The 25,000-nt window shown below is 43.2% G+C and overlaps 1 protein-coding gene across 8 annotated transcripts in view; it reads right to left on the reverse strand.

Moving 5' to 3' along the window:
* Positions 1-25,000, reverse strand: part of ZEB2 (zinc finger E-box binding homeobox 2) — a 116,720-nt gene that overhangs the window by 3,050 nt on the left and 88,670 nt on the right. For all 8 annotated transcript variants that reach the window (XM_049815247.1, XM_049815237.1, XM_049815274.1 and 5 more), the window contains 6 exons: positions 23,035-23,106; positions 16,449-16,637; positions 15,523-15,737; positions 12,874-12,982; positions 10,023-11,992; positions 7,821-8,001 (listed from right to left, as the gene is read on the reverse strand). In XM_049815247.1, the coding sequence (XP_049671204.1) occupies positions 7,821-8,001; positions 10,023-11,992; positions 12,874-12,982; positions 15,523-15,737; positions 16,449-16,637; positions 23,035-23,106 (2,736 nt within the window). The remainder of the gene's footprint in view (positions 1-7,820; positions 8,002-10,022; positions 11,993-12,873; positions 12,983-15,522; positions 15,738-16,448; positions 16,638-23,034; positions 23,107-25,000) is intronic.

The following is a 25,000-nucleotide window of genomic DNA, read 5'->3' on the forward strand; positions in this document are numbered from 1 at the left end:
GAGCTGACAAAAAATACTTGTCAGCATGATGCCACACGACAAAACTCAGCAAAGCATGATGCAACCGTGAGATATCCAGACATAACATATGGTGCAAAGATTGGAATTAGTGAAGACCGATCACCAAACTTAGATTGCAGAAGGCAAAAAATAAAATCAAACATTAGTACCTTCAGCCAGATTTTTTTTATTATTTTCAAAATGTCAAATTATAATCTTAGTGTCATTCAACTGAATGCTCCGGAGTGGTGCAACCGTGCAGGCGGATACAGTGCCAATTGGTCATTATTTTATATTTCGTGCTATTTTTACGCATCTAAAAATGCTGGTATTCGGTGCCTGAAATGCAGAGCCCTGCTTTGCATGTCTTATTGCTAGAGCAGATCGTTAGGAACTTACTAGTGAACTGTCCTGATTCCTCAGGCGTATTTATCATGCTTAGCTAATGTGGCATGTGACCAGAACAGGAATAAACTTCACACCAGAGCCCTCCCATCCTGTCAGTTGTAAAAGTGTGGTATTTCGTTAATTCTTAAAGAAGCAAGCGCAGGGAGAGGAAAAGTACGGTGGAGGGTAGGAGGGAAAACCCCGGCCGAGATCGAAAGGCCAGGAAGATGGGACACCAGCACTGGCATGGAAGGAAATCCGGCAGGCCAAAAAAAAAAAAAATTAAAAAAAAAAAAAATGTTTTCAGACCACTGAAAGATCTCGACTTCGAGGAAAATTCAAGTTGCTCCTCTATGAACCTCATCTGCTTTCTTTTCCCCTGCAGTCACTGCTGGGACTTGAGAGCAGGGAATGTCAGGCACAAAAAAAATTCTGCTTCCATAGCAAAGTCGCTAAGAGCGAATACCAGGGAATATGCTAATTTTTTTGCCCGATCTAGTCACAGCTACCTTCAAGTCCCACTGTGAAAGTTCACGTTTAATAAGGTGTGATTAACGAATGCTTAAGGAAGCCAAAAATCGTATGTTATGAAATGAAGGGGAGATCTGGCAGGAAGGAAAATACAGGAGAAACCACAGACAGAATAACCCAAGTGACAGGGAAATTAGTGGATGCCTGGAAATTGGGACTCAAACTACATTTCTTTGTATGAGAGTTTCCCTAAGCTTGCACACATGCAGGGTTTCTTTTTTTTCTTTATTTCCCTTTACAGTAAAATTGAAAATTCGAGCTTGATATATTGAATTATAGGAGTATTGCTTTTATGATCTGTTTCCTAAATATGCATTTCTGCCAATTTAACCTGTTGGTTAAAAGACAAGCTTGAAGAAAACTCTGGGCTTTGAGCTGTACACATAATTTGGCTTTGAACCTCCAGCCTTGACCCGGGGGTGCACCGAATCCAGAGCCAGGAGGCGGCTACCTGCGATTCAGAACCCAAGTTTTGCCACGATGGGGAAATCCCACAGTCTTAGCTCGGGAGATTTTAGCACAATCAAGTCACTTACTCCAATTAGCTTCAAATCTCAACGCGCTCTTGACCTAAACACTCCTTAAACCCCAGCGGTGCCAGAAGAAAACCCTCACGGGCGAGGTAGGAGCTTTCCCAACACTACCAACCAGCCAGCTGGATGCACCAGATACGCCTGCCTGCATCCCTGCCTCATCCCAGCTGTCCTGCTGAGCCCACTCGGCGCAACACGCTACTGTCCCTTTGCTAGTATCTCCACAGTCGCTAATTTTGTTCCCTTTTTCTTCCTCATAGACATTCTGCTTTTCCTCGGCACCGTTTTTTTGTGTCCTTCTCCTCACTGAACTGCCCACGCTGTCTCAGTCCCTCCCTCTGGCTTACTTTTCCCTACCATTAACAAGCCCAACCCTTGTCTTGTCTTGTTCCCCTTCTCCACACCGCCGCTCCCTCTCCGTTACTTCAAATCGCCCGATTTTTCGGATGCATGCCACATTTGATGCCCACTACACCCTTCTCCATCCAGTTGCCCAGCACTTTTCCTCTCCTCAAACAGAACTCAACCACCTCCACTGCTTCTCAACCAGACTTGCCTCCACCCGCCCGTCCCCAAGGTTGGGTGACGTCCTCGTCCCTCAATCTTTGCCCGCTTCGCTCATCCCTTGCACGCGGCGTTCGTTCAACGCTGCACCTCCTGCTCGTGCTCCCCCCAGCCAGCACAGAGGTAGCCTGGCAGGGAGTCATCCATATTTTATAAATTAATTTAGAAACGAGAAGATTAAAATACTTCATATTTTCATATTAATTTATATTGTTACTAAAAAGACTATACTAGAGCTATTTAGTCTACCACATCCATATCAAGGACTCGGTTTTGATCTGAGGGAACATGACAGCTTGAGCAAAGTTCTTTGTTCAGACACCACACAACATACCTTAGCAGCGCGCAGCATGCAGCTGTTACAACACTAATTGAAATATGTTTTTAAATGTATCGGGTTTCCGAGCATTTGCGGAAGAATTATTTGTTTCCCCCGTGTGCAAAACCCCCAGTATTTCAGCCATTTAAAAGGAGCGCCTAATCCCTACAATGCATTAGTAGGCCGTAAAATAAAGCTGAAGTGAGGTATTTTACACTGGGGATGGGGATAAATCTACAACTGGAGATGGATGGGGAGAACCTACAATTGTAGGTGGATGGGGAGAACCCGCGATCGTAGGTAGTCCTGGCTGCTTTGTCAGCTGTTTAGCTAACACACAGGGAGAGCGTTGTCGTGCAGTGTCGTAACATCAGGGGAGCAGAGATGGGTCGAAAGGAAGCCGATTTGAACATCCCACCCCACAGGTTTTACCCAGTCTCATCTGAGATGACCTGTGTCAACGGTGAGGGACGGAGCTAGGAGAGAGGTACCCAAGGCAGCTCACAGGAGGGCTCACGAAACCCCTGGGTGTCGTCCGGTGGACGCGTGATGTAGATGCCACGTTTTGCAGTGAAACCAAATGATAGATCTCTCTCGAATATCAAAAGGAAACGTTAGGGCTTTTTTTTTTTTATTCCACCATCTGCAAAAAGAGATTCCCACAGGGATCTGCGCTCAATTTACAGAGGGGAAATAATAACTAATCTGTTTGCAAAGTCTCTAAAACTGCATTTCTGTGAAAATAAAACAACAAAATCTCTAACAGTAAGTATGTCTCAGTCTTCCTGGGCTAAAAGTCTTTGACTGAAAAGCTACGCGTTTCCCATTTGCAGTGGTGTAAAAGTCATAAGACATCAGATCATAAGCTGTCACTGGTCCCAGACTAAATATCACCCATTCTTTGCCTAAGGCAAGTGGGTCTTTTTTCTATAGGAGGGGGCCAAACAGAAATCCCACTCTTTGGAGGAAAGAAGGAAACATTTTTGTGACAGTTTGTTTTTATTTTTTAAAGGCAGTTCTTTTGAAGCTGCTTGGGGGTTTGGATGTTAGATGTAGTCCCAATGGAGATGGATTAGCGGCCAGAGCACAGCGAAGCGGTCAAAGGTGCAAGATAAATGCAATTTATATATAATTGCCCAAGCTGCACCTGTTCCATTTTGAATAGGAGACCTTGTCTACAGAACAAATTTCACAAGCATAGAATATATCCTTTTTTTTTTTTTTTTCTTTATTTGAGTGTAAAATGGGGAATTCTAAACTTGTATCAGAGTAAAGCAAGAAAAAATAACCTTTAAATAGCATGTAAATTTTTAATGAATCAAGCTCTAAATAAAGAAAACTCCTGAGCTGGGAATTCAAAATACTAGCCAGAGAGAGCTGATTTGCTACCAGGCTCAAGAACAATATTTAGTTTACAGAATCAATCTGGAAATAAAACTAGTGCTTGCATCAGCATGAAAGCTACAAAAATAAAAAAGAGGTCTTAATAAAATATACAGTGGAAAAGGAAAGGATGAAAGCCCTAGCACAGCTATGAGGCCCTCGACAGCCCACACAAGTAATAAAATAGAATATGATGTAATATAGAACAACAATGAAAGGATTTAAAATTTCTAGGTAGGATTCTGAAAAACCGTTTCCAGCTTTTGTTGCAGAGCAGGCACGCTGCGAGTTTCCTTGCGAAGCTACGATAAAGCTGGTGTGTAGAAGACGTGGGCGTTGACGACGGCAGAACAAACCCTAACCTTCACCTTACTCCCGAATCAGCCCAACGCGGCGTTGGTGACCAAGGGGGGGCTGGATTGCTACCCAGGAGCCAGGATATTTCTCTATTTCTAGATGCTCCATTCTGTTGGCTCTCCTGCTCACTTACCCACTACTGTTTTCCCTCCTTATCTGCAATGCAAAGATTTTTTGGCTCGCCAAATGGCACCAGTGCTTTGCCATGAAGGCAACCCTCTTCTTCACCTTTAGTAAGGGAAGGGCCTTGAACCTTGGGCTAAGCAGCTTGGAGAAATCTGAGATTAGACGCATGCAGTATCCGCTCAACTAATTTCAGCCTGACCAAAGTTAGGATGAGTTCATACGACTTCACAGGAAAATAATGTGAGCACTGAATTTCCGTGCTACCTGCCGTGCTCTGCACCCTAATTACAGTGCTGCTGATTTTAAAGAAATCAGAGCTTGTAAAGCTCAAACTCTAAGAGGGACACGTAACTTCTCTGAACTTGGCAGAATTTGGTCCTGCAACAAGCAGTGGCCTCTATGCTAAATTTCAGATCAGCCAGAACCAATGCAATTCACTCATTGCAGTAATGCAATAAATTTTCCTTCTCCACATGAAGCTAGAAGCTATTGCAGAATGCCGTTAATACTGCATAAATTAAATATTATGGATTGTGAAATTTGGGTCCCTTTTTCTACTGTGCTCAAGCTGTGGCAGGCATGGTGTACAGAGGTAATCACAGAGCTCCTTCATCTGCAGCCGCATGGTCCTACCGAAAGTTTTTGGGTTGACACAAAGAACCGGCCAAATCCCATTCTTCTTCTTGCCCTGGCAGGGAAACTCGGTTCCGCTGCAATACCTATGGCATTCCTGTTTTCTCCTTTACAACAGTTGGTGTAAGCACATGATTAAGGCAGTTCCTGTAGTTTTACCTGTCAATGTTATTTTTTGCGCCAAATAGTTTCTCTGGGGTAAATCTTTAGGGGCTGCAAAGTAGGAATGTGGCCTCTGTCTGACTCTCTTAACCCTCGTTCTAGTGTGAGAAGTGGTGACAAGGAAGAATCTGATTGTTCAACTATCAGAGAAAAGACCTAAAAAAGCACATAGATTTTTTTACATAGGAAAAAAGAACATCGGTATGAACAACATCCACTATTTGTGCTTCTCCAGGAAAGACAGGAAGTGTTCCAATTCCTCCTAAAATATGTTTTTGATGAAGTAACAACGGATCGTGATCAGCTGGTCAGAAAATAGCAAAACACGCAGAAAAAAATCTTTTTCTCTTTTTTTAGGTTTCAAAAAGTCCAGTGAAAAATCTGGCCCTACCCTTACAACGACCCCATACCCAGAAGATGGCTTTACGTTCAATCCCGTTCCTTCCACCGCACACGGACTGCAATTTCGCCACTACATTATTCGTGCAATTCCAAGCTTTTTCCAAAACCTCTCAAATGAATTTGAAATTCACGGAAGATGCCTGCTAAGCCATTAGCCAAAGTCCCAGCGCGGCGTGCCTCCTGAAGGCTGTGAATGAGTTATGGAGGCTAGCCCAGGCAAGGTCTTCAGAGCTCCCAACCACCTCTATCCAACGTTAGCATGATGTGTGGAGGCTCCGAAAAAGCAGACGCATCCTTAGTAATACTTCACACTTCCCATAGCGAATTCCATCGCAGGATTTCAGCCTGCATGAATTAAGATTTACGACACCCCAGGGAGGCGGGCCGGTATCGTTTCCCTCTATTTCAAAGATGGGCGAAGGTGAGAGAAAGATGAAGCAATTTGCTGAAATTTGCAGAGGAAGTCTGTGGCAAGGCAGAAAAGAGCGCGGCACGCTCAGCCTCACCACCCGTGCCTTTGCCACAAGACCATCCTTCCTGTCTCTAAATGCCGCGCTCGGGCTTGATGATGTGCTGTGGTTCTAGCGTATTAAATATGACACTGCATACATGTTCTGGATCATAAGGCCGAGTCCCATAAAATTGACGGACGTAGTGTTGAGAAGCCGAAAAGGACAGAGCAAAGAAGAAGGGGAAAGGTCCCTACGCTGCAGCTGTGTGGTATTTTTCTAGGCAGTAGGTTCCCGTGCTACTTAAAGACCAGAACATATTTTTGCTTTTACAAATGCAGTTTATTTTGCAAATCAAGGTGATTGCACACATTTCAGCTTGTCAAATTTTCAGCCTTTCAACCATATGTCTGTCGACCTTATGGACTACCAACTTTATGGGATTCGACCATATGTCCAGATCCCGATATATACGAAGGCCAGTTCTAACATAAGAGCTTTACGGTAGTAGTGTAGTAAACCATAATGTTTGCAGATGGCTGTAATAAAATCATTCAGGAGAGGAAAGGTGCAGGGACGTAAAGCCTTCAAAGCTTCTTCTACTGAATAAACAATTTGATCTGAATAATGTAGTGGGAAGCACATTCCACCAATGAACTAGCTGATCTAGTCCAAAATGTTGCTTTTAATTTTCTTTCCTAATCTCACATGTATTTTAACTTCCTTTTTTATTTTCCTGTGGGATTAGCCTAAAATTTGGAAGAAAAGTGTAAGAAGGAAAAATAACAAAGTAAAGAATTTTTTTTTAAAGGCACAGCCCGCTTCTGAATTGTAAATTTTTCATATGTGAAATGCCAAATGGTTATGTGCGGCCTGGAAGATGTATTAATAGAGAGGTATAAGTTTTTTACTGTCACATGGTGAGATTGAAGGATGATGTGACTCGCTTCATTTCCTGAAGTGGGACTCAGCTTTCAAAGTTAAGGAAAGTTTCCTCCTGAGTAAGCTTTTTCTAACTCTAGGAAGTTGGAGTTTGGTTTATGTCCTGCTGCACAATAATTCACATGATAATTCACATTCCCTTTGTCTAACAGAACTTGATATCTCTATTATTTGGGGAGCTCCGGTCCCGTTTTCCCCTAACTGAAACGTGCTGAGCCGATGCGTCCCCCTCGGAGACCCCCTCCACCTCCAGGCTCATGCCTGTCCTGCCTGACAGCAGGGAAGGGAGCGCTGCCTGCAAGGGGAACCACGGCCAGCATAGGTGTGATGGAGGGTCTTTTTCAAACCAAAATATTTTTTAAGCTGACAATCCGCGGTGAGCTTTGGCAAGCTTCCTTGAACTAAACGATAATCAGTTCCTACTCGGGAAAGAAGGAAACCTTCCCTGGGCATTAACTGAGAAGTGAAAAAGCGAAATGCAACCTGCCTGCGCTGCTGGCGTGCGAAATCACGGCGAGAGCAACCCCCGTGAGCTGTTTACTTTCAGATAACTTGGCCAGAGCCAGCTCTCATGCTGCTAACGTCAGTGGAAGTTTTTCTACTGGATTAAACGGTGTGGGGTAAGATAGTGTCTAAGAAACGAGAAGTACGCTGTCACTCTTCCTTCCCGTGCCAGGCTTTGTGTTGACCAAATTGCAGTCCTTTCTGAGTGCTAGGGCCTGCCTTATTTGAAGAGGGCTCATCCCGCGAGATGCTGAGCGCCACGATTGCCACCACGCTCGACATGGCACAAGCTCACCTAGCACCTGCCAACATTCACCCCATCGTATCCAACAGTCCATTCCCAAGCAATGACCATTTAAAAAAAAAATGAAAAAATAAGTTGAACTGAGCAAAAGATAGTATTTCTTCCCTGTTGAGAGCCTCAGCACCTGCTGAACCGTTCATTGCACAAGCGTACTCATGAAACACTGCGAGGAGCATAGCACGGACCTCAACCCTCCCCTCGGCGCGCGCGGCCGGCCGCCCTACCTGTGTGCTCGTATTTGTGTCGCAGCAGGGAACTGCTCTTCTGGAATGTCTTGTCACATAGGTCGCACGCATACATGCCACTTTCTGTCTTCTTGATCTTCTTTCGGGACAGACATGAGTCGGAGTCCGTCATGTCGTCGAGGCCGGACATGTAGTCTGGGGTTCCATCAAGCAATTCTCCCTGCGAGGGAACCACCCGTCAGCGACACCTGCTTCCACCACCGCTCCTTCCCCCAGAGGAACCAACCTCCCCAGAAAAGTTAAAATCACGTCTGCTTAGGATGAGGGTCCCTCTTGGCTTAGGAACCCGTCGGCAATGAAACTACAGCTGATGGGAACTCTACGAGGAGCCTCCTACTTCTCTGCCCGCAACCGACTTTCTGGTTTTGAGCGCTCTGCAATAATATGATTTACGCAAGCGGGCGCCGGTTATCATATTGGCGCTAAATATTTTCAAGGAGCGGAAAACGCAAAGGGGAGGCTCTTCGTGGATGGCAAAAGGTATTTGTAACGTCTTACAGGGGTGAGCGTCAGCAACGGCTAAGAGATCATTCCTTTCAAAACAGTGAAACTTGGATATATTCTGTATCTGTAGAAAGGTTTTAATTGAATTTTATATTTAGGTACAAATGTTATTATTATGCAATCCATTTAAATGTATGTCTCCCGACTAAAGGCCTCAAGCTATATTTTTATATTTAATTTTGTAATTTGAAATAGGGAATATTAATAACACTTTTTATCAATGTTCTATCTATGTTAAAACAGCCGTCAGCATTAAGCAATAATGAATGTGGATCAGTAAATTATTAAATTTCTTGATATTTATTTTGTCTTGATCCAAAGAGAGTGCAAACTCGCATGATAACATACATTTCCATTTGCTATCACACAGTTCGGTGTTCTTAGACTAGGTTTGCACTAATTAATATTAGAGAAGATTAAATAGGCTTAAATACATTTACAAAGAGGGCAGATGTACTGTAAATTGGAATAGTAGAACAGCTGTTATGGAGGTGCAGTGCTATTTATGCTCCTATTGTGCAAAGCGGGATTACAGCCTGTAATGTAAAACCATACCTGATTTTCACATTTGAAACTATAAAACATTTACTAGTCAGTAAAATTACTAATAGACCATAATAGGACATAGGGGAACGTGCGCAAATGTAAAAAAAAATTATTAATCTATAATCAGTTAATCTCATTTAACTAAACTCTGTACATTATATTTGAATACACCCAGCAAAAAGCTATAAAAGTACGTGACTTCTGTAGAGCGGCTCTTTGCTGTAGGCACACAAGCGGCGAAATCCTTTACTACTCACGTGTTAACTCTGGGACGACCTGAGAAAAGGATTAAGGGTTGTACCCAGGCATGAAGAAGTGCTGACCCAGATTACGTGTCCAGCGAAAGACTTTGTCTGCGATTAAAGACCCTTGCTGCTACCCCTCCAAATAATTTCATTTAATCCGTGGGTCCTTTCAAAGCTGTTCCAGATGACTGGCAGGATTAGAGGACGGGTAGTCGGGGAAGGGCAGTAGGTGGGCTGAAGGAAGGGGCTATGGTAAAGCAACGCGTCAACATTTCTCATCCCCCAGACATTCGTGAGAAGAGAGAATGCCTCTCCCATGCACGGTGGGTGAACAATCCCCCAAAAAACATGGAGAAGGAAGCTTTGAAGGACTTTCAACGGGATAGAGCTGCTACGAGGCTATACAGTCCTCCGCTTGGAGGGATGCAGCTTTGCGTCCAAGTGTGGGGGTGATTCCCAAAGGGTCTCCTACTGCTCCTTTTCCTCATGGAGAAATGAGCCCTGCAGAGCTCAGTTTCTCTACAAGGTTCCCTTTTTTTTTTTTTCTGCAGGATGGGATTTTTCATGGACATTATTATTGTTATTATTATCATTATTTAGATACAATTCTAGTAAGAAATGACTGAGCTCTTAACAGAATAAAACCATAAATGTTATGCCTATTCAAAGGTACAGATCCTGCTTCTGAATCCAAGTAGAGGTATTCTTAAGGTAATCGCAGTTTGTTTTCCTACTCCACTGCATTTTCGCACGTTCGGACTAAAGCAAGCTCTGCTAATTTTGTTGGAAATGTTGAACATAGCTTTGGGCTTTTTCTTCTGCAAGAGGACATATCACAAAATACTCAATTCTAGCCTTTCAAAAGAAAACGGTTGCAACAATTTACCTGAAATCCTTGTTTCCGCTGGTACTTTCTCCTTTGCTGCATATCGGCAAAAGTAGCTGCTCCAGTTGGGTAAGTATAGGCCATATGTGGTAGGAAGCTCATCTGATCTAGTCCTGGGTATGGTCGCAGCCCTGGAATACTGGTCTGGACTGGTGGCATAAAAGTGGCTGGGGGAAATGCGCTCTGTGGTGGAAGTGTTGTGTATAAAGGTTTGGCACTAAATGGGTTCATACCAAATACTGGGTTAGTGCTTTTATCCAGATTATTTGAATTAGAAAACTCCTTCTTGATAAAAGTCAAGTTCAGTGGCTCATCTGAGTTTTCAGATGATGAAGAAACACTGTTGTGTTCTAAATTTACACTATTAGATTTTGTTTTGTTCTTTGTGGCTATAATACTTTTGGGTTCCTTCATTTGTTTTGGTAAAGACAAGTCCAAAGGCTCAGCCTGAAGCTCCTCAGAAGAGAAACTGTTTGGAGTGTAAGAACTACTGTGGGAGTTTTTAGAAGATGTGGAAGAAAGATTTAAAGGAGAAGGAGTATTGCTCCTAGAGTGGTCCAATTTATCAACTGGTTTAATATTGGTAAAATGAGGAGGTTTCGTTAGCCTGAGAGGAGTATCACAATTAGTAACACTGTTATGGAGTTCAGCTATAGATGGTGAAGTTATAGAGTCCACAGGCTTTATGGGAGATCTGGCTGACAAAGAGTCTTTAGTGGGAGTGTTGTTGGTGGCAGCCAGCGCCACCTTGGCACTGGCCCTTTCCAGTGATGGTGACCTGGAACTTGAATACTGGTAGACTTTTCTTTGTTCAAACCATTCCTTCACAAATTCCTGAGGAAGGCCAACAGCAATGGAAATTTTCAGTAGTTCATCAGAGTTGGGTTCCATATTCATAGCATAATATGCTTTAAGTACAGACATGTGGTCCTTGTATGGGTTGATGGGGCTAGTCATTCCTTTCTCAGAAAGTACTGATGACAGCAAGAGGGTTTGCTTATCAAACACTCCAGGTTTGTTGGGAACCATGTTCTCATGAGGCTGAAGGACTGCCTTGATTTCTTCGTTCATTTTACACAGGTAACGCTCATGCTGATGCAACGGAATGGGACCAGGAAAGCTTTCTTTACAGAACTGGCATGAAAATGGAGTGGATACGTTATGGTTCTCTATCATCTTGTCTTCAGTTACCAGGTCTATTAGGGTTCGCAGCTTCTCTTTTTTAATGTTATTGAGCTGCCTCCTCGAGTCTGTGGTTAAGCTCTGGAGGCAAGCTTTGGCTTCATTGACTTTCTCTAATGTATAGTCAATAATACTTTTAGTGGCACCATTATGACTTACTACTGGAAGACCCACAGGGGGAATATTGGGGGAGGTAACTCCTTGTTCCTCGGCTTGAGAGCATGAGTCCTTCATGTGGTAAACCTTCAACTTGGAGATCTCTTCAGCCTTGCAGTCCATTTTCTGCCTGGAAACCGTGTTGTCCACAATCTGTAGGACCTTCTGCACCTCACTTAAATTACTGCCTACCGCAGGAAACCCAAGCAATGGTGCTTCCATCCCTACACCTAAGTGCTGCATCGGACTTTGAGCAGAAGCGTGAACTCCTAAGGGGCTGGTTGCTCCAAGTCCACCATTCATAAAAGGACTAGTTGCACTAAACCCATGTGAGGCCATAAGAACCTTGTATTCATTGAAATCTAGTGGTTCTGTTTTAATTTTCAGTAGGCCTGTTTGTTCAGACATACTAAGTGGTTTGCCATTCTCCAGCTTGTTTCTCAGCTGTGTAATGGCTGAATTAGTAGGAGAGGAAGATACAGAATTAGGAGAAGAACCCGTCTTGATATTGTTTCTCATTCTGCCATTTACAGAGATTAAACCAATACACTTCTTGCTGCTGATGTGCGAACTGTAGGAGCCAGAATGGGAGAAACGTTTCTTGCAGTTTGGACACTCGTATGGTTTTTCACCTAAAATGATAATTAAAACCAAATGTTAATTATCTTTGTTGTCGCTCTAGTTGCAAGCGATCTTATTTGATACCCAACTGGTTGTCTGTGTATCCACTGATCAATAGTGAGGAAAATATTAATTCTATGAAAACAGCCACACACCACCACTGCTTTACCCTCCTCTTCCTATGGGTCTTGAGATCAGTTTGGACCCACGGTCTCCAGCCGGCAACAGCCGCCAAGGTGTGAGATCGGCTCCAGACTGACCATTGCAAGTCACGGGTAAATACCTTGTGACAAAGGGAATCAAATCAAATCCAGACTGTTCAAATTTGATTTGTTTCTTCTCCCCCCCCCCAAAAAAAAAAAAGGAATTTCCACTGGAAACAAGCATGGTGTGAGAAACTGAGTGCTGATGTTAGGACCTCCACGTCAGCCGGTGGAGGTTTGTGCCCTGGGCAGAGCCCAGCGGCATTTCGTGTGCTGAACGGTGCATCAAGCAGGAAGAGCCAAAATGCACAAGCCATTCAGTATGAGACACTTTGCACTAACTCGTTAGCTGAGAACATGAGCTGTGTTTCACTTGGGGGGACTTTTTGTTATGGAAAATATAATGGACTCTTCAGGGTCCGACTGCACAGAAATGAGTGAACGCTTCTGAACTCAAACTGCCGAACAAACAACCTGTATTATTTGCAGGAAGCTTTACTATTTCCAAATCTTTCAGCAAGACCGTGGTATTAACAGCATGATAAATGAGGATGACTCAGATATCACTTATGAAATACCTTAGTAGCTCCAAGAAGCCAGAAGCAGAACTGTGTAAATTTTAAGCAGTCTTTAAAACTCAGCTAATTAAACAAAATGCAAATGAGCACACCAGCACCTCCGCTACTCACCACTGTGAATTCGCAGGTGTTCCTTCAGATGGTGTTTATATTTGAAGGCCTTGCCACACTCAGTGCATTTGAACTTGCGATTGCCTGCTCCTTGGGTCAGCATTTGGTGCTGGGAGGAAAAAAAAAAAAAGATACCAACATGAATTTTATGCAAGAGAAACCATGAATTTGTAGCTTAAAAAACAAAAACGAAATTAATGTGGCTCTGAATTTATCAAGCGGACCAAAAGGTCTGCATGTACATTTATTTGTCTCATCAGTGTTGCAATAAAAATCAAAATGTTGGCAGTAAACCGAAACAAATGAGAAAGTACTTTCACATGAGCATTCGATATTTGCTTTAGAATTATTTCCTAAGTCTCTCATCAGAAATGTGTTGCTTTAAGGTATCTTACGATGAGAGAAACTGTTTTATAAGAAGATTTGTGGCTCTTAATATTCCTAGCAGATTCTGAACATGTGGGACTCCGCTTGTTTAAAAATTCTGTTTACTGCGTGTGTAGGAAAGACAGAAATACTGTCGTTAGTGGCATTTCGTGTAAGATTTAATTCATTATCAAGCAGAAGAGACTGCGTCTTCGGCATGAGCTGCTGCTGGAAGTGGTTTTTGAAATCACAGAGCAGCAGGGAAGACTTCAGCTACCTTTCGTGCCATGTTTTCCCCCGGTGCTCTTCTAAGGGGTGAGGGAAAGTTGAAAGTTAAAAGTGGCATGAAGATATAATCAAAGGCAGCTGACCTTTTTGCAACAAGCACGAAAAGCCCCGTGACTTTGAATTTGGAGAGGAAAAAAAAAAAGATTTTAAAAAAATCTAATAATATTAATAATAATGCAGCCGACCACTCTGGATGCTCAAGGTAGGAGGTCAGCCTTTTGCAGGCGGCCACGACACAAAAGCCTATTGCAGGAGCAGGGGGGGGGGGGAAGGAGAAAAAAAGAAAGGGGGGGGGAAAAAAAAAAAAAAAGGCAGCGCCGAAACGGTATGACAACTGCGAGGGTGTGCTGCCTCTTCCCACATTCCTGGCGAGACAGATGGTGTTACATGGGACACAGGGAGGTTTGTTCAAACAGCAGCAACCTTCAAAGATCAAGCAGAGCCCAGCCCGCCGCGCGCCATTGAGGGACCCGCGCTCATATGTTGCTGAGTTGCATAAACAAACAGCAACAGCTGTTTTGTCTCCCCCCATCGCCCTCCGAGGACTACTATAAACTTTAGTTGTGCCACTGTTAATATGATACAATCATTTTAATTTACTAATTGTAAATGCCATGAGCAAATGAGGGGACTTTTCAACACCAAAGCTACCATTCATAATGCGCCAGCACCGGCGTGCTCTCGCATGTGAAATTTCAGGCGGTTACGTTGGATAAATATCTAGGCGGATTTTGGTGGTTTGTTGGGTTTTGTTTTTTTTTTCCCCCTGGTGTTTTTAATGATATGAAGCAAAAGAAAGAACCTTACGGTGGATCAGGTTAGGAAAAATACACATGTGAAAATCTGTTTGTCTACTGGAAAAGCCACGGGAAGGAAAGAATAGGAGAAACCGCTCTAGAATCATTTATATTGATTTAAGATCAAGCAAAAGATACGGTTCTCTTAAAAATGCTAATTGCAAAAATCGCGCGATTAGGAGATGTGTGTTTGCCTAACTGAATTTACCTTATGCTGAGAAAAACCTACCAAGAGAAATACAGCCGACCATGATTTTCAGGTTTTTAAGAAAAATAAATACGGCATAAAGCCTTTATAATTTGACACAATGCACGCATCTATTTATTTAAGTTTTAACCGTGCCATTTGAGTTTCCATTACAGCCCTCCATAGGATGGGTTTTCAGAAGTAATTCTCTGGCGAGGACAGGAGCAGTTTTTTCTGCTGGTATGTAAAGAGTTTTGTGGCACAGGTCTGTCGCCAGCCTGGTTAGGAGCACGAGGGAAGCTCAGTCACCTGTTTGAGATACGCAGCATTTCCTTAAATGCAGCACTGATATAATATTACACGCATCACATCGAGGAAAAAACTGCTTTGATTTATCGCAGATACTCTGCCGGGCTACACAAATGATAGCGATGCCGCAATTCTAGCGCGTGCGTGTGTTAGTGGCACCATCACAAAAGATAGCCTATATGTACCGTAGGAAGAGTTATTCTAAAAATGCGTAATTATGTTTAACAAACGGTTATACAAAATACGCATAATTTCACGTGACTGAAAAGGTTACTCAAAAAGTAATGAAAAAATATCAGCGGATCTTTTAGTATGTCTTGGAGCTCCTCTTTGCAACACTGCAAAGTAAAACTAGGTGAAAAATGGAATTAAAATTGCTGAGATGTTTAATAATGTATAATTAAAATGCTACAGTTTCATTCACTTTTTGAGGAACATAAAAACGAACTAAAGTCAAGTTAAAGTGCAAATAAAATTTCTAAATTAGAAATTAACACACTCATTCGATCGTGAACATAAGACTATTAAATCATATTAGAAGAGACCATCAAAAAATCATTTAGACCTCAATTAAAGCTATTACCATTAAAAGATCTGCATCTTCAAAATGCCATGAAAAATTAATAATGATTGCCAATCAAAGCAATATCGTTTCTCTAAGGGGTTATTATGGAAAGAAATCACTTAAAACCAGCCCCCCACCTGATCTGTCCCTGGCTTGTGTGTCACCATATGCCGCTCGAGCTGGGTGCGGTAGGCAAACGTGTAGTTACAGAGAGGGCACGAGAAGTTCTCCTCGTTCTTCTCGTGGCGGTACTTGATGTGCTCCTTGAGGGACGTCAGGCGCTTGTAGCCCCGGTCGCAGTAGGGGCAGGTCAGCAGTTGGGCGAAGGCATCTGGAGTTCCAGGTGGCAGGTCTGCGCCCCGGGATGGCGGGGAAGGGGGGCGGGGGGGGGAAGAAAAGGCAGGCCAAAAGGTCAGCAAATCAATGGCAGCTCATGGGCTGATTGCCCGGGATGGTATGAGAGGAATCGCTGCAATCTGCTGCCCGAGAGGGAGGGACGGCGCTTCCAACCGGCGGCGGGAGGCACCGGCACCCGCGCACGCCCACGGCAGACTCGCAGGACCCGCTCCGGACCCCGCTAGGAAATTAATTATGGGCATCGCTCCACCGGCAGCCCTCGCTGGCTGGCAAACTAAGAAATACTTTTCCTGATCGATCGGCGATTCGCGTTCCAGCCCCGGCTCGTTACGTTACTCGTGCCATTGACCGAATCCTTCCCACCGACGCTTTCCCAATTATTTGTCAAGGCATCGGAAAGCGATAGGCCGGCTACCCCGTCTTGTGGTGCACTAAAACTCTACTAAAACTTCCCAAAATCTCAAGTGGAGCAGCAGCCTTTCCCCGTTTAAATTCAGCTCGTCAGTTCACCCGCCAAATAATACAAATTTGCTGACTAAAAAATCACAATACACTGAAATTACAACCCCAATCTTTGCTCATGAAATTCCATGCCGCTGCAGCTGTTCTTCAATTTTTAAGGTAAACACCCAGGCATGTAGTGCATTTATAATTGCAACAGCTGCACGAGGTCAGGATACTGGCTAAAAATGAATTACAGCCTCACCATTTTCTTCTTGCCCGTTGGCCTCTGGAGTGCCAAGGCGAGACAGTTCCTCAGGGGCTTCGGGGTAAATAATGGCTGTGTCGCTGCGCTGCAGGTACTCCGCTATGCTAACTGCGTGCCCATCTCCTTCCTCCAGTTTCCTTTTGGCAAAGTATTCCTCAAAGTCCGACGTGCAATTTGCGTTCTTCACTAAAACGAGAGAAGGGGAAAAGAAAGGAGGTTTGAGCGCATCCTCCCCGAGAGCGCGGGTCAGTCAGCGTCGGTACGCGGAGGTTGAACTGGTGTACTGGAGCTACGAGGCTGGGGCTGCAGCTGGATCCTCGCTCTCATCGGTCTTGCTCCAGCTGCTAATAAAATTAATGCGGGCTTTCCCCCGGGGTGGATGGAGGTAAGGGCGGACAGTTAAATTAGCAGGAACGTGGGCTCTGTGTGGCAGCAGGAGAAGTTTAGGAGGCTTGGGTAATGCAGGTAATCCTTCATCATCTGTGGAACCTGAACCTTCAGGGGGCTCCTGGGGGACCCATGGCTTTTGGCATGAACACAGCTTGACCTACAGGACTGAGCTCAGCCACCCCCAGAACCCAAAACAGTCCCCACGCAGGAGACGGTAGTTGCGGGTAGTAAAGACCACAACTGCTTCTCGTCCAAAACAGGTCCTGCCTTGGGCTGCCCTTCCACAGCAGGCAGGAGAAAAGAATTGCTCACAACATATTCCCTTCATTTTTTTTTTTCCCTCCCTAAAAAATTAACTCGACAATGGGAGAATAGGTTGGTTTAAAAAAAAAAAAAAGGTATCGCTTCGTAGATTTCTACAGATAGAACTGCATGTTTTAAACCAAAACAGGGACACAAAGCCTAAAACCACTTTTTGGGTCTGTACAAGAGTTTTCCTTCTTTTCCTTAAGTGTAAACCCTATTTTTTATTGTCCATGCGATGTACATGGAAATAATACATGCTCAACCACAAAACATCCTGTTACTAAAAATATGCTTTTCTCCTCCATGTATGAACACTGCATACAGAAAAGACCTTAAAAACTCTGGGACATTGTGGACAAATATTAATATAATTATACCAGGAAAAAAGAGCTGATCACTTACTTTCTCTGTTTTTTTTTTTTTTTTATTAACAAGTCTTGGAAGACGCAGTTGGTGGCAAGGAATTAAAGATACTTGTTTTTAACTGACCGTAAATGAAAAGAACAGCTTATGATCGATTACATTTTTAATGTATTTCTCCTTAGGTGAAATAAGAAAATGAGGCAATGCCATAAACTATTCTACAGTTCATGTAAAAGTAAAATATTAAATGGCACGATTCTGCTCTCACTGATGCCAGGGAGCAATATGGAGTAAACTCATGGAAATCAAAGGGGTTATGGCCCTACAGGGTTATACCGGTTTGTGACCACTGGAAGCGAGAGACTAACCAGCTCCTTGGTGTTTAAAAACGGGTAAATGCTTTGCCTCACTTTCCTACAAAAATGCAAGGTGATGCTGGCAGTCAAAATGAGACGTGGCCTCTGACCGGGGCACAACTGGAAACCTGAAAGCGCCTGATTTGAAGCGCCCATCTCGCCGTCGTCGATAAAAGCAGATATTCGTCTATGCAGACCTCATTCCTTTAGCTGCTAAAATCAAATCCTCTGGCTGAGACAAATATGCCCTGTTTTTCATACAAGCTGAGCAGCTTCTCAACTGTTCTGCAGTACTTTAGTGACAGTGACCAAATGGCACGGGGCATGGGACCCCATGGTTGGAAAGAAACTTCTATTCCTATCGCAGCGGGTTTGTAGGGAATCGCTACAACCCCACGGAGCTGCTCTTCCCTTGGTCCTTCTGTAGCTTCTGGTATCACTTGTTCTTAGCATGAGAAGCAATATCTCCTTTTTTTCTCCCCCAAAAAGCAACTTCTAGAGAAGGGGATTATGGAGAACAAGACCGAGTACCTTACCTCCATTTTGTTGCTGTGAGAGAAATATAACAAAATGGTGGTTACCAAAGTACACCTTATGCACAAAAGCATCAGACTATGTTTTTGACTTCGTTTTTATCAGACCAAAGCTGAGGCATTACTTCTTACATTGGAAACTTGACTTTTCATTCCCTTGCTACGCCTAGATCTCCCAACTGTTGCAAGATCATCCACCCTCCGGTTTAACGCTATCCTGTCTCTGCTCCTTCCTTTGGCTTAGCGATAGATCCAAAGAAAACAAGTTTATTTTTTTCCAGATTCAGGCCATGACCCAGTAAACGCCACCTGTGAAGCAGGGGAAAGAGAGCTTTTCTCCAGAGAGGAGATATGGGAGCAGGAAGGGGAAAGGGTTGGATGGCTCTAAGGGATGGCTCCATGTGTCCTTCTGCTCTTCCAGGCAGGCTGGGAACTTTTGGAGCTTGCAACCGCATTTATAGACTAGGGATTCAAGCCACTGAGCAAGGCCTGAGTTAATATTAGGAGCTTCAGTCCCAAGCTCGAACCCAAACAAAGTTCTTCCTTCCCGGCCCCCAAGTCTATCTGGAGGCTGATCCAACAGGCTGCGGAGGACCGCTGCGATATTACTGGCCTTGGCTTCCTAATTCTCTGGATTATTTAGCTTCTATGTCTGTGCATGCAATCGGGGAGCTAAAGCAAATGTTTATGTCTACATTATAAACCCCTAAAAACAAGGGGATTTGGTGGAAAAGCTGACACATCCTTAACTGAAACAATACAACCAGTGCTGCGACACTGCAGATCAACATAAATAGCAAAAGGTGAGCATGTCTATCTGGTTTCTCACCCGCGATGTTACTGACAATTCAGACATGGCTGGAAGCTCACCCAGTGTTACTAAAAAGACCCATCTGATAACCATTAGGTTTCTCTCTCAATTTCTGGGGGGGGAAGGCTTGCTTCCCCCCTCCATGCCCTAATTTGTTTTCCATGCAGAAAGTCATGTTCCCAGATTCCTCGTGGACTGACACTGCACACACGTTGCACATCCCCTCCTGCGAGGCAAGAATTTCAGCGCGATCTACAGCGGGTGACCTCACCAAATAAGTCTTTTTTTAATTAATTATTGGAGCCTGGAGAGCAGAAATATTTTCAGCTCCAAAAGCTGATGTGGCCGTGTCACATAAAAATAAAACGCATTAAGGAAAGCTATCTTTGGAGGCATTTAGGACCTTTCAAGATAAAGTGAGAGAGAGGTTCAAGGAGCTTGGGAGACCAGTTATTTTGTGTGGGAACTCGTCCTGCGAGATGGTGATAGCTGCCTTTAATCGCAAACAAAGCTAATAAAACCACAGCCTTCATTAGCCAGGAAGTGAGAGGCCCCCATTGGTACACACAGATTACAGCCTGAAAACGGCCTGTCCTCCAACCTGCCAAGTTTTACTTCTGTTTTCCTCCCTCCGAAGGTTGGGGGTTTGGTTTTTTTCCGTTCTTTAAATTATATTAAGAGATCTTTACTCGAAGCTTGTCAGATGTTAGCAATCGAAACCAGGATTTTTTTTCTGTTTGTTTACAGGGAATTTGTTAATCTATTTTCTGCAAACATCCCAGCTGTAATAACCGTACAGGTACAATAAAATAAACTATAGGAATTTATTAATTCACATTTTAAAAAACCCTCCTGCAAAACACCATTTTTTTCCAGCAAACCCAGAAATATTTACAAATTAATTTAGCAGGACCAAAGACTAAAATTTTCACTCTAATGGTCACTTTTGCTGTTCCGCTATAAAGCCTCCATGGCTCATTATAAAAATGCAGCTGATTAATGTATGGATAACAAGATTTCTTTTTTAAACACCACTAGGAAGTGGCCATTCTGACACTAGCAGAATAATTTAATCACGGAGACTTTTTCATTTAGCTTGCTTTCTCTCCTAATGACGTTCCGCAATAAACTTGATGCTAAAAATACACTACAGTTGTTGCATGCACCTACAGCAACTTTGCCAGTTGGATGTATGTGAACGAGTCTGAAGCTGTATCTCCTATCTCTGTGCTCAGCCCAGGTCGTGGAGCGCTGCAAGATCTGGCGTCAAGAGGGAGAGGCACGTTGTGTTAAATGAGAGAAACCTTCTTGGCCCATGTGGAAGAGCCCATGTTAATCAGTAGGAAGACCCAAATGGCTTTCTTGGACACCAGAAGGTCACTGTGGTGTGTCTTCCGCTGAAGATGGAGTCACTGATCCAACTTCTGTCATTGGGTCGAGTGTCAGCCTCACCTCAGCTATTTTATCAAACATCAGTATTCAATCCCCTTACTACCTGCAGGGAAAAGTTGAGGCCAAACACTCAAGAAAGGCCCAAAGCCTATAACGAGGCCGAAGAAGACAACTTTGAACATTTCCCAGACTAGCTAAGAAGGATCTCGAATAGCTCAGGGACTGACCTCTTCCCTTTCCTCCTCAAATAGCAGTTGGGGCACCTCAGTTTTACTCTACGCAAAGGATGCTGCAGCTCCTGATAGTCACCTGGCGTCTTCCACTCAAGGTGAAAAGCCTGGCAAAGGCGTTTAGTTTATCAGATGATTTAATATGACTAAGTAATCTGACATCGCTCTTAAGAGACTACGGAGACTGCAGTCATTACAGAAACATGCTCTACCCAACCTACCCAGGCATCAGCCTCCACTGAAGGAGGTAGCTCTGAACGCCTCAGTGATAAAAGATTGGAATTAAACACCAGCAGAGCACTAGGCAACTCGCAATGATTATTTGAGCAAGCCGCCCATCGCAGCAAATAACAGCTGGAGCAAAGAGGAGGCTGGGACTTTTGCACAAGACGTTTGGGGAAGGAATTGCCAGGTGCAACATCCAGAGCAGCTTTTGCATTTTAGACAGAGGCCACCTAGATGCAAAGCGCTCTTTGAACCACGAGTTTGCACTGCATCAGGCCGGGTAGGGGCAACCTTTATCTTTTCCCCCAGAAAACTGGTTTCAGAAGAAGCAGGAGACCCCACGCGCGGTCAGCGGCAGGGCTGCGGGGGGGCTCGAGGGCGCCCTGCCCCCAGAGAGATGCCGTGAGGCCGAAGTCGAGCAGGCAGAAGACACCATCAGATACTGGAAGGGAAGGGGCTAAGAGGACACGAAGTCTTCCCCCTCAAGCAGACCACACTGCAAATATAAAAGAGTCAAAGCCTGTTATAGTAAGGAAAATATGTGCAAAGGAAGTCACACGGACTGATAGGAGACCTCAAAGGCTCTGGTAATGGTAATGCAGATAACCATCAAGTCTTATTTCCGAATCAGACGTCTTTTAAAGTCCTGTTTCTCCAAGTGCTAAGCACAATTTGTCGCTTTATTAACGTCCCTTGGAAGTAAAAAAGCTTTTAAAATACATATGTATCCAGTTCTGTACAGCAACATCATTAAGTCTATACATAAGGATAAACTGTGCCTTGGTGCCACCCGCCTTTCATGCATAGTAAATCTAATGGATGAAAAAAGCAGTGACATGGTTTTATTTTCCTATTATTTTCCCCCTCAAGAATTATAAAGTAAATTTCTTGTGTTACTTAATAAGAGCATTGGGGTTTTATGTGGGTGTTACCAACATTAGGAAAGTGTGAGTAATAAAATCCTTGCAAGACTTAGGTACCACCTTTTACAGTAATATTTGTGGAGAGCATTACCTATGAACTAAAACTCATAATGGAATGCATAGAAATGTACTTATACTAGAAATCTCTTACTTTTAACCGTGTAAATCAGGGCTATCTGCAACATCTCAAATTGTGGCAAAAAGCAAAAGAAACATTGGGTGATGTATGGCGTTCAGCTGTGCTGAGGATGGATTGGGGCCTTGTGGCCTTTGGAAAGAACATGGTAAACCCCTGAATTCATTTGGATTAGAAAATAGTAACAGAAACCTTTTGCTGTTTTGCTTTGCTACAGAAAAAAAAGAGATGGCTCGGAGATGATGCCTGCTAAATATCTCTGTCCCCTTTCTTGTTCCACAAAATGTATTGATTTCTAAGAAGAGAGGAAAGAAAGAGATGTGGAAAGTGAAAAAAAAAAAAAAAAAAAGATTAGCCAGAAACATAATAATCTCATAAATATGCATTTAAAGTGTGTGTGTCTGTGTATCTATGTGAGGGGTTTATGTGTGTCTTGCTGAAAAGATGTTTTCCGTCTCTGAAGTAGCTTACTCTGTGCACCATGCGAATCTGGGGTTGCCAAGAAGGGTGCACCCCATCCTCATTATCAGGCTCTTTGTACAGTCTCTCTCATTAAAAGACTACTGTATCTTGGTCCAGCTACTTTAAACTACACGAGATGCACCCTCGCTGGGAAAACATCTCCTCACGCTGCTGAAAACTATTAGCTCACAAGGACGCGGTTAAAAGGAGTTAGGGGCTGAAACGTTGCGGGGCATGGGAGGGGGAGCAGGGACCCTCACCGAAGCAGTTTGTCGCTGCACCGTTGTGATCAAATTGGGGAAAAAAATGAAAAAGACCAGGAGAATTAGGTAAATGTTTCCCAACTGTTCGACTGAAAACAAGAAAGAAATTGTTTCGTCACTTCTTCTCTCCATGCACAGCTAATTCTACGTGATACCGAAGGAAAAGCGCTGCTCGTATCGTGCGATACCTTACCTGTACCATTGTTTCCCGTGGTCTGAATTGTGGCTTCAGGCCCCATAGTGTCATAATCTTCCTTCATTTCTTCTGCAAAAGAAGCATGCACACTTTTTAGCGTTTGCAGGTTATTGACTGGCTCACAAAGCTGGGGAGCACGCTGCGGTAGCGGGGAAGATCCTGCTCCGGGAAGGGGAGAAAAGGGCTGTTGTGGACCTCTATACAATGGCTTTGTTCTGGCAACTGAATGAGTTCAGCGGTGCTGGATGGACGAGAACTTATTTACTTTAAACATGACAGCCAGTGGTGGAAAACAGAACTATTTGTCCGGAGTAAATGAAGGGCTTTTCCCCAAATCTAATCTACTAAGCGGCCGGGTGCTAAAAAGGGAGTTTTCTTTTCTATTTTTCCTCTGTATTTAAAAGAAATAAGCAGTTAACAGACACCGTGAGATCTGTACCTGGAAGAAACTGCAAATACAAAAGGAAGATGTAAGAAGTTCTTATATCTCTATTTCTATCTATCGTCACACACATCTTCCGAGCTGTCATCATCATTTTAACCTCATTTGAAGCGCAGCGTGTATTAATATCAAATGGTGCAGAAATGTGACAAATTTTCAGCTGTGGGCAGTTCTTCTCTGCCCGTACGATTTGTTTGCGTCTTCTGTGCACTCTCCGTGCGCTGACAAAGTCTGCCTTTATGGCCATAAATTGGGTTAATTCACATGCAAATGAGCATGATATGTGTAGAATTATTTCCTATGTATTTATCATGGATCGGTTTACTCTCCATGAAGCTGGGGGTTTGGAGGGAGTTAAAATAGCATTTCGAAGAGGCTGGATGCAGCTCCATCACTGGAGAGAACGCTTATTTTCATAGATGTTTCAGCCTGCCTCGGAGTGCCTGTCAAACTTGGTTTCTTGCTGCAAATTTGTTAGCTCATGTGCAACAGGTATTCACACATACAGCCTGGTTAAGATTTAACCCTCCAAAGGGTTTTCACAGGCAAAAATAAATATACATAGCGTTTCTTTCTCGCCTTTTCAACTTCTCCTAAATGCCAGCCTTCCTTTATTTGAAGACATGCACAAACACACAGTCTTTTTTTTTTTGTTTAAGTGAGAAAATTTAGTATTTGAGTTTTAAGTGAAAAATCTGCTTTAATCTTTCACTTAGCCATGCTTGTAAGAAATAAAATGTCAGAAGGCACCCAGAAATGCTTCAACAACGACCAAAAAAAAAAAAAAAAAAAAAAAAGAATTTCCCAGAAACGAACACAAGTCGATGATGATTCAGGAAGATGGATGCTGCTCGGCCAATCAAGTGATAGACTGGCAAGAAGATCAAAGCCAGCTATTAAAATCTTATTGATACATGAAGCATTAAAATTCTTATTACTCATTTTTTGTGAGAAAGATTTTGATGAGGACAGAAACTGGTCCAGTATTAATCCATTTCCATGACAATGATTTGACTGGAGATAGGGGAATAATATAAACAGAGCACATTCTCAGTTCATTCCTAAATTTGTAATCTTGTAGTATTCTTCAGATGTCACATTCTACAAGTAATTAGTTGGTAGAATAACAGATTCTAATTGTATCATTCTAATCAAAACTAAAGCACAGAATGACTTAATTCAGAGCTTTACAACCAGCGTACAATACTGTGGTATAAATATACATGTTTATGGCTTTGAAGCTTAAAAAAAAAAATTAATGAAAGCTCTTAAGTTAAAATATGCAGGTACAAACAGATGCTAAATTTGTACAAAAGCATAGAATATGCAGACCAGATGAAAAATATTTGTTTAAACTGTACAGCAGACAAGCCAGCCTTGATTCTTTTCCCAGATCTGGCATTCTGCCTCTCTAAGGATCATTTTCACGGGGATATCTTGTGTCCAAAACATTTAGGAGTTCAATATGTATTAATAAAATGTTGTCAATTATGATAATTGATCTGCCGGGCCAGTCTCACG

This window comes from Accipiter gentilis, chromosome 1 (assembly GCF_929443795.1).
Source record: "Accipiter gentilis chromosome 1, bAccGen1.1, whole genome shotgun sequence".
Classification (NCBI taxonomy): domain Eukaryota; kingdom Metazoa; phylum Chordata; class Aves; order Accipitriformes; family Accipitridae; genus Astur; species Astur gentilis.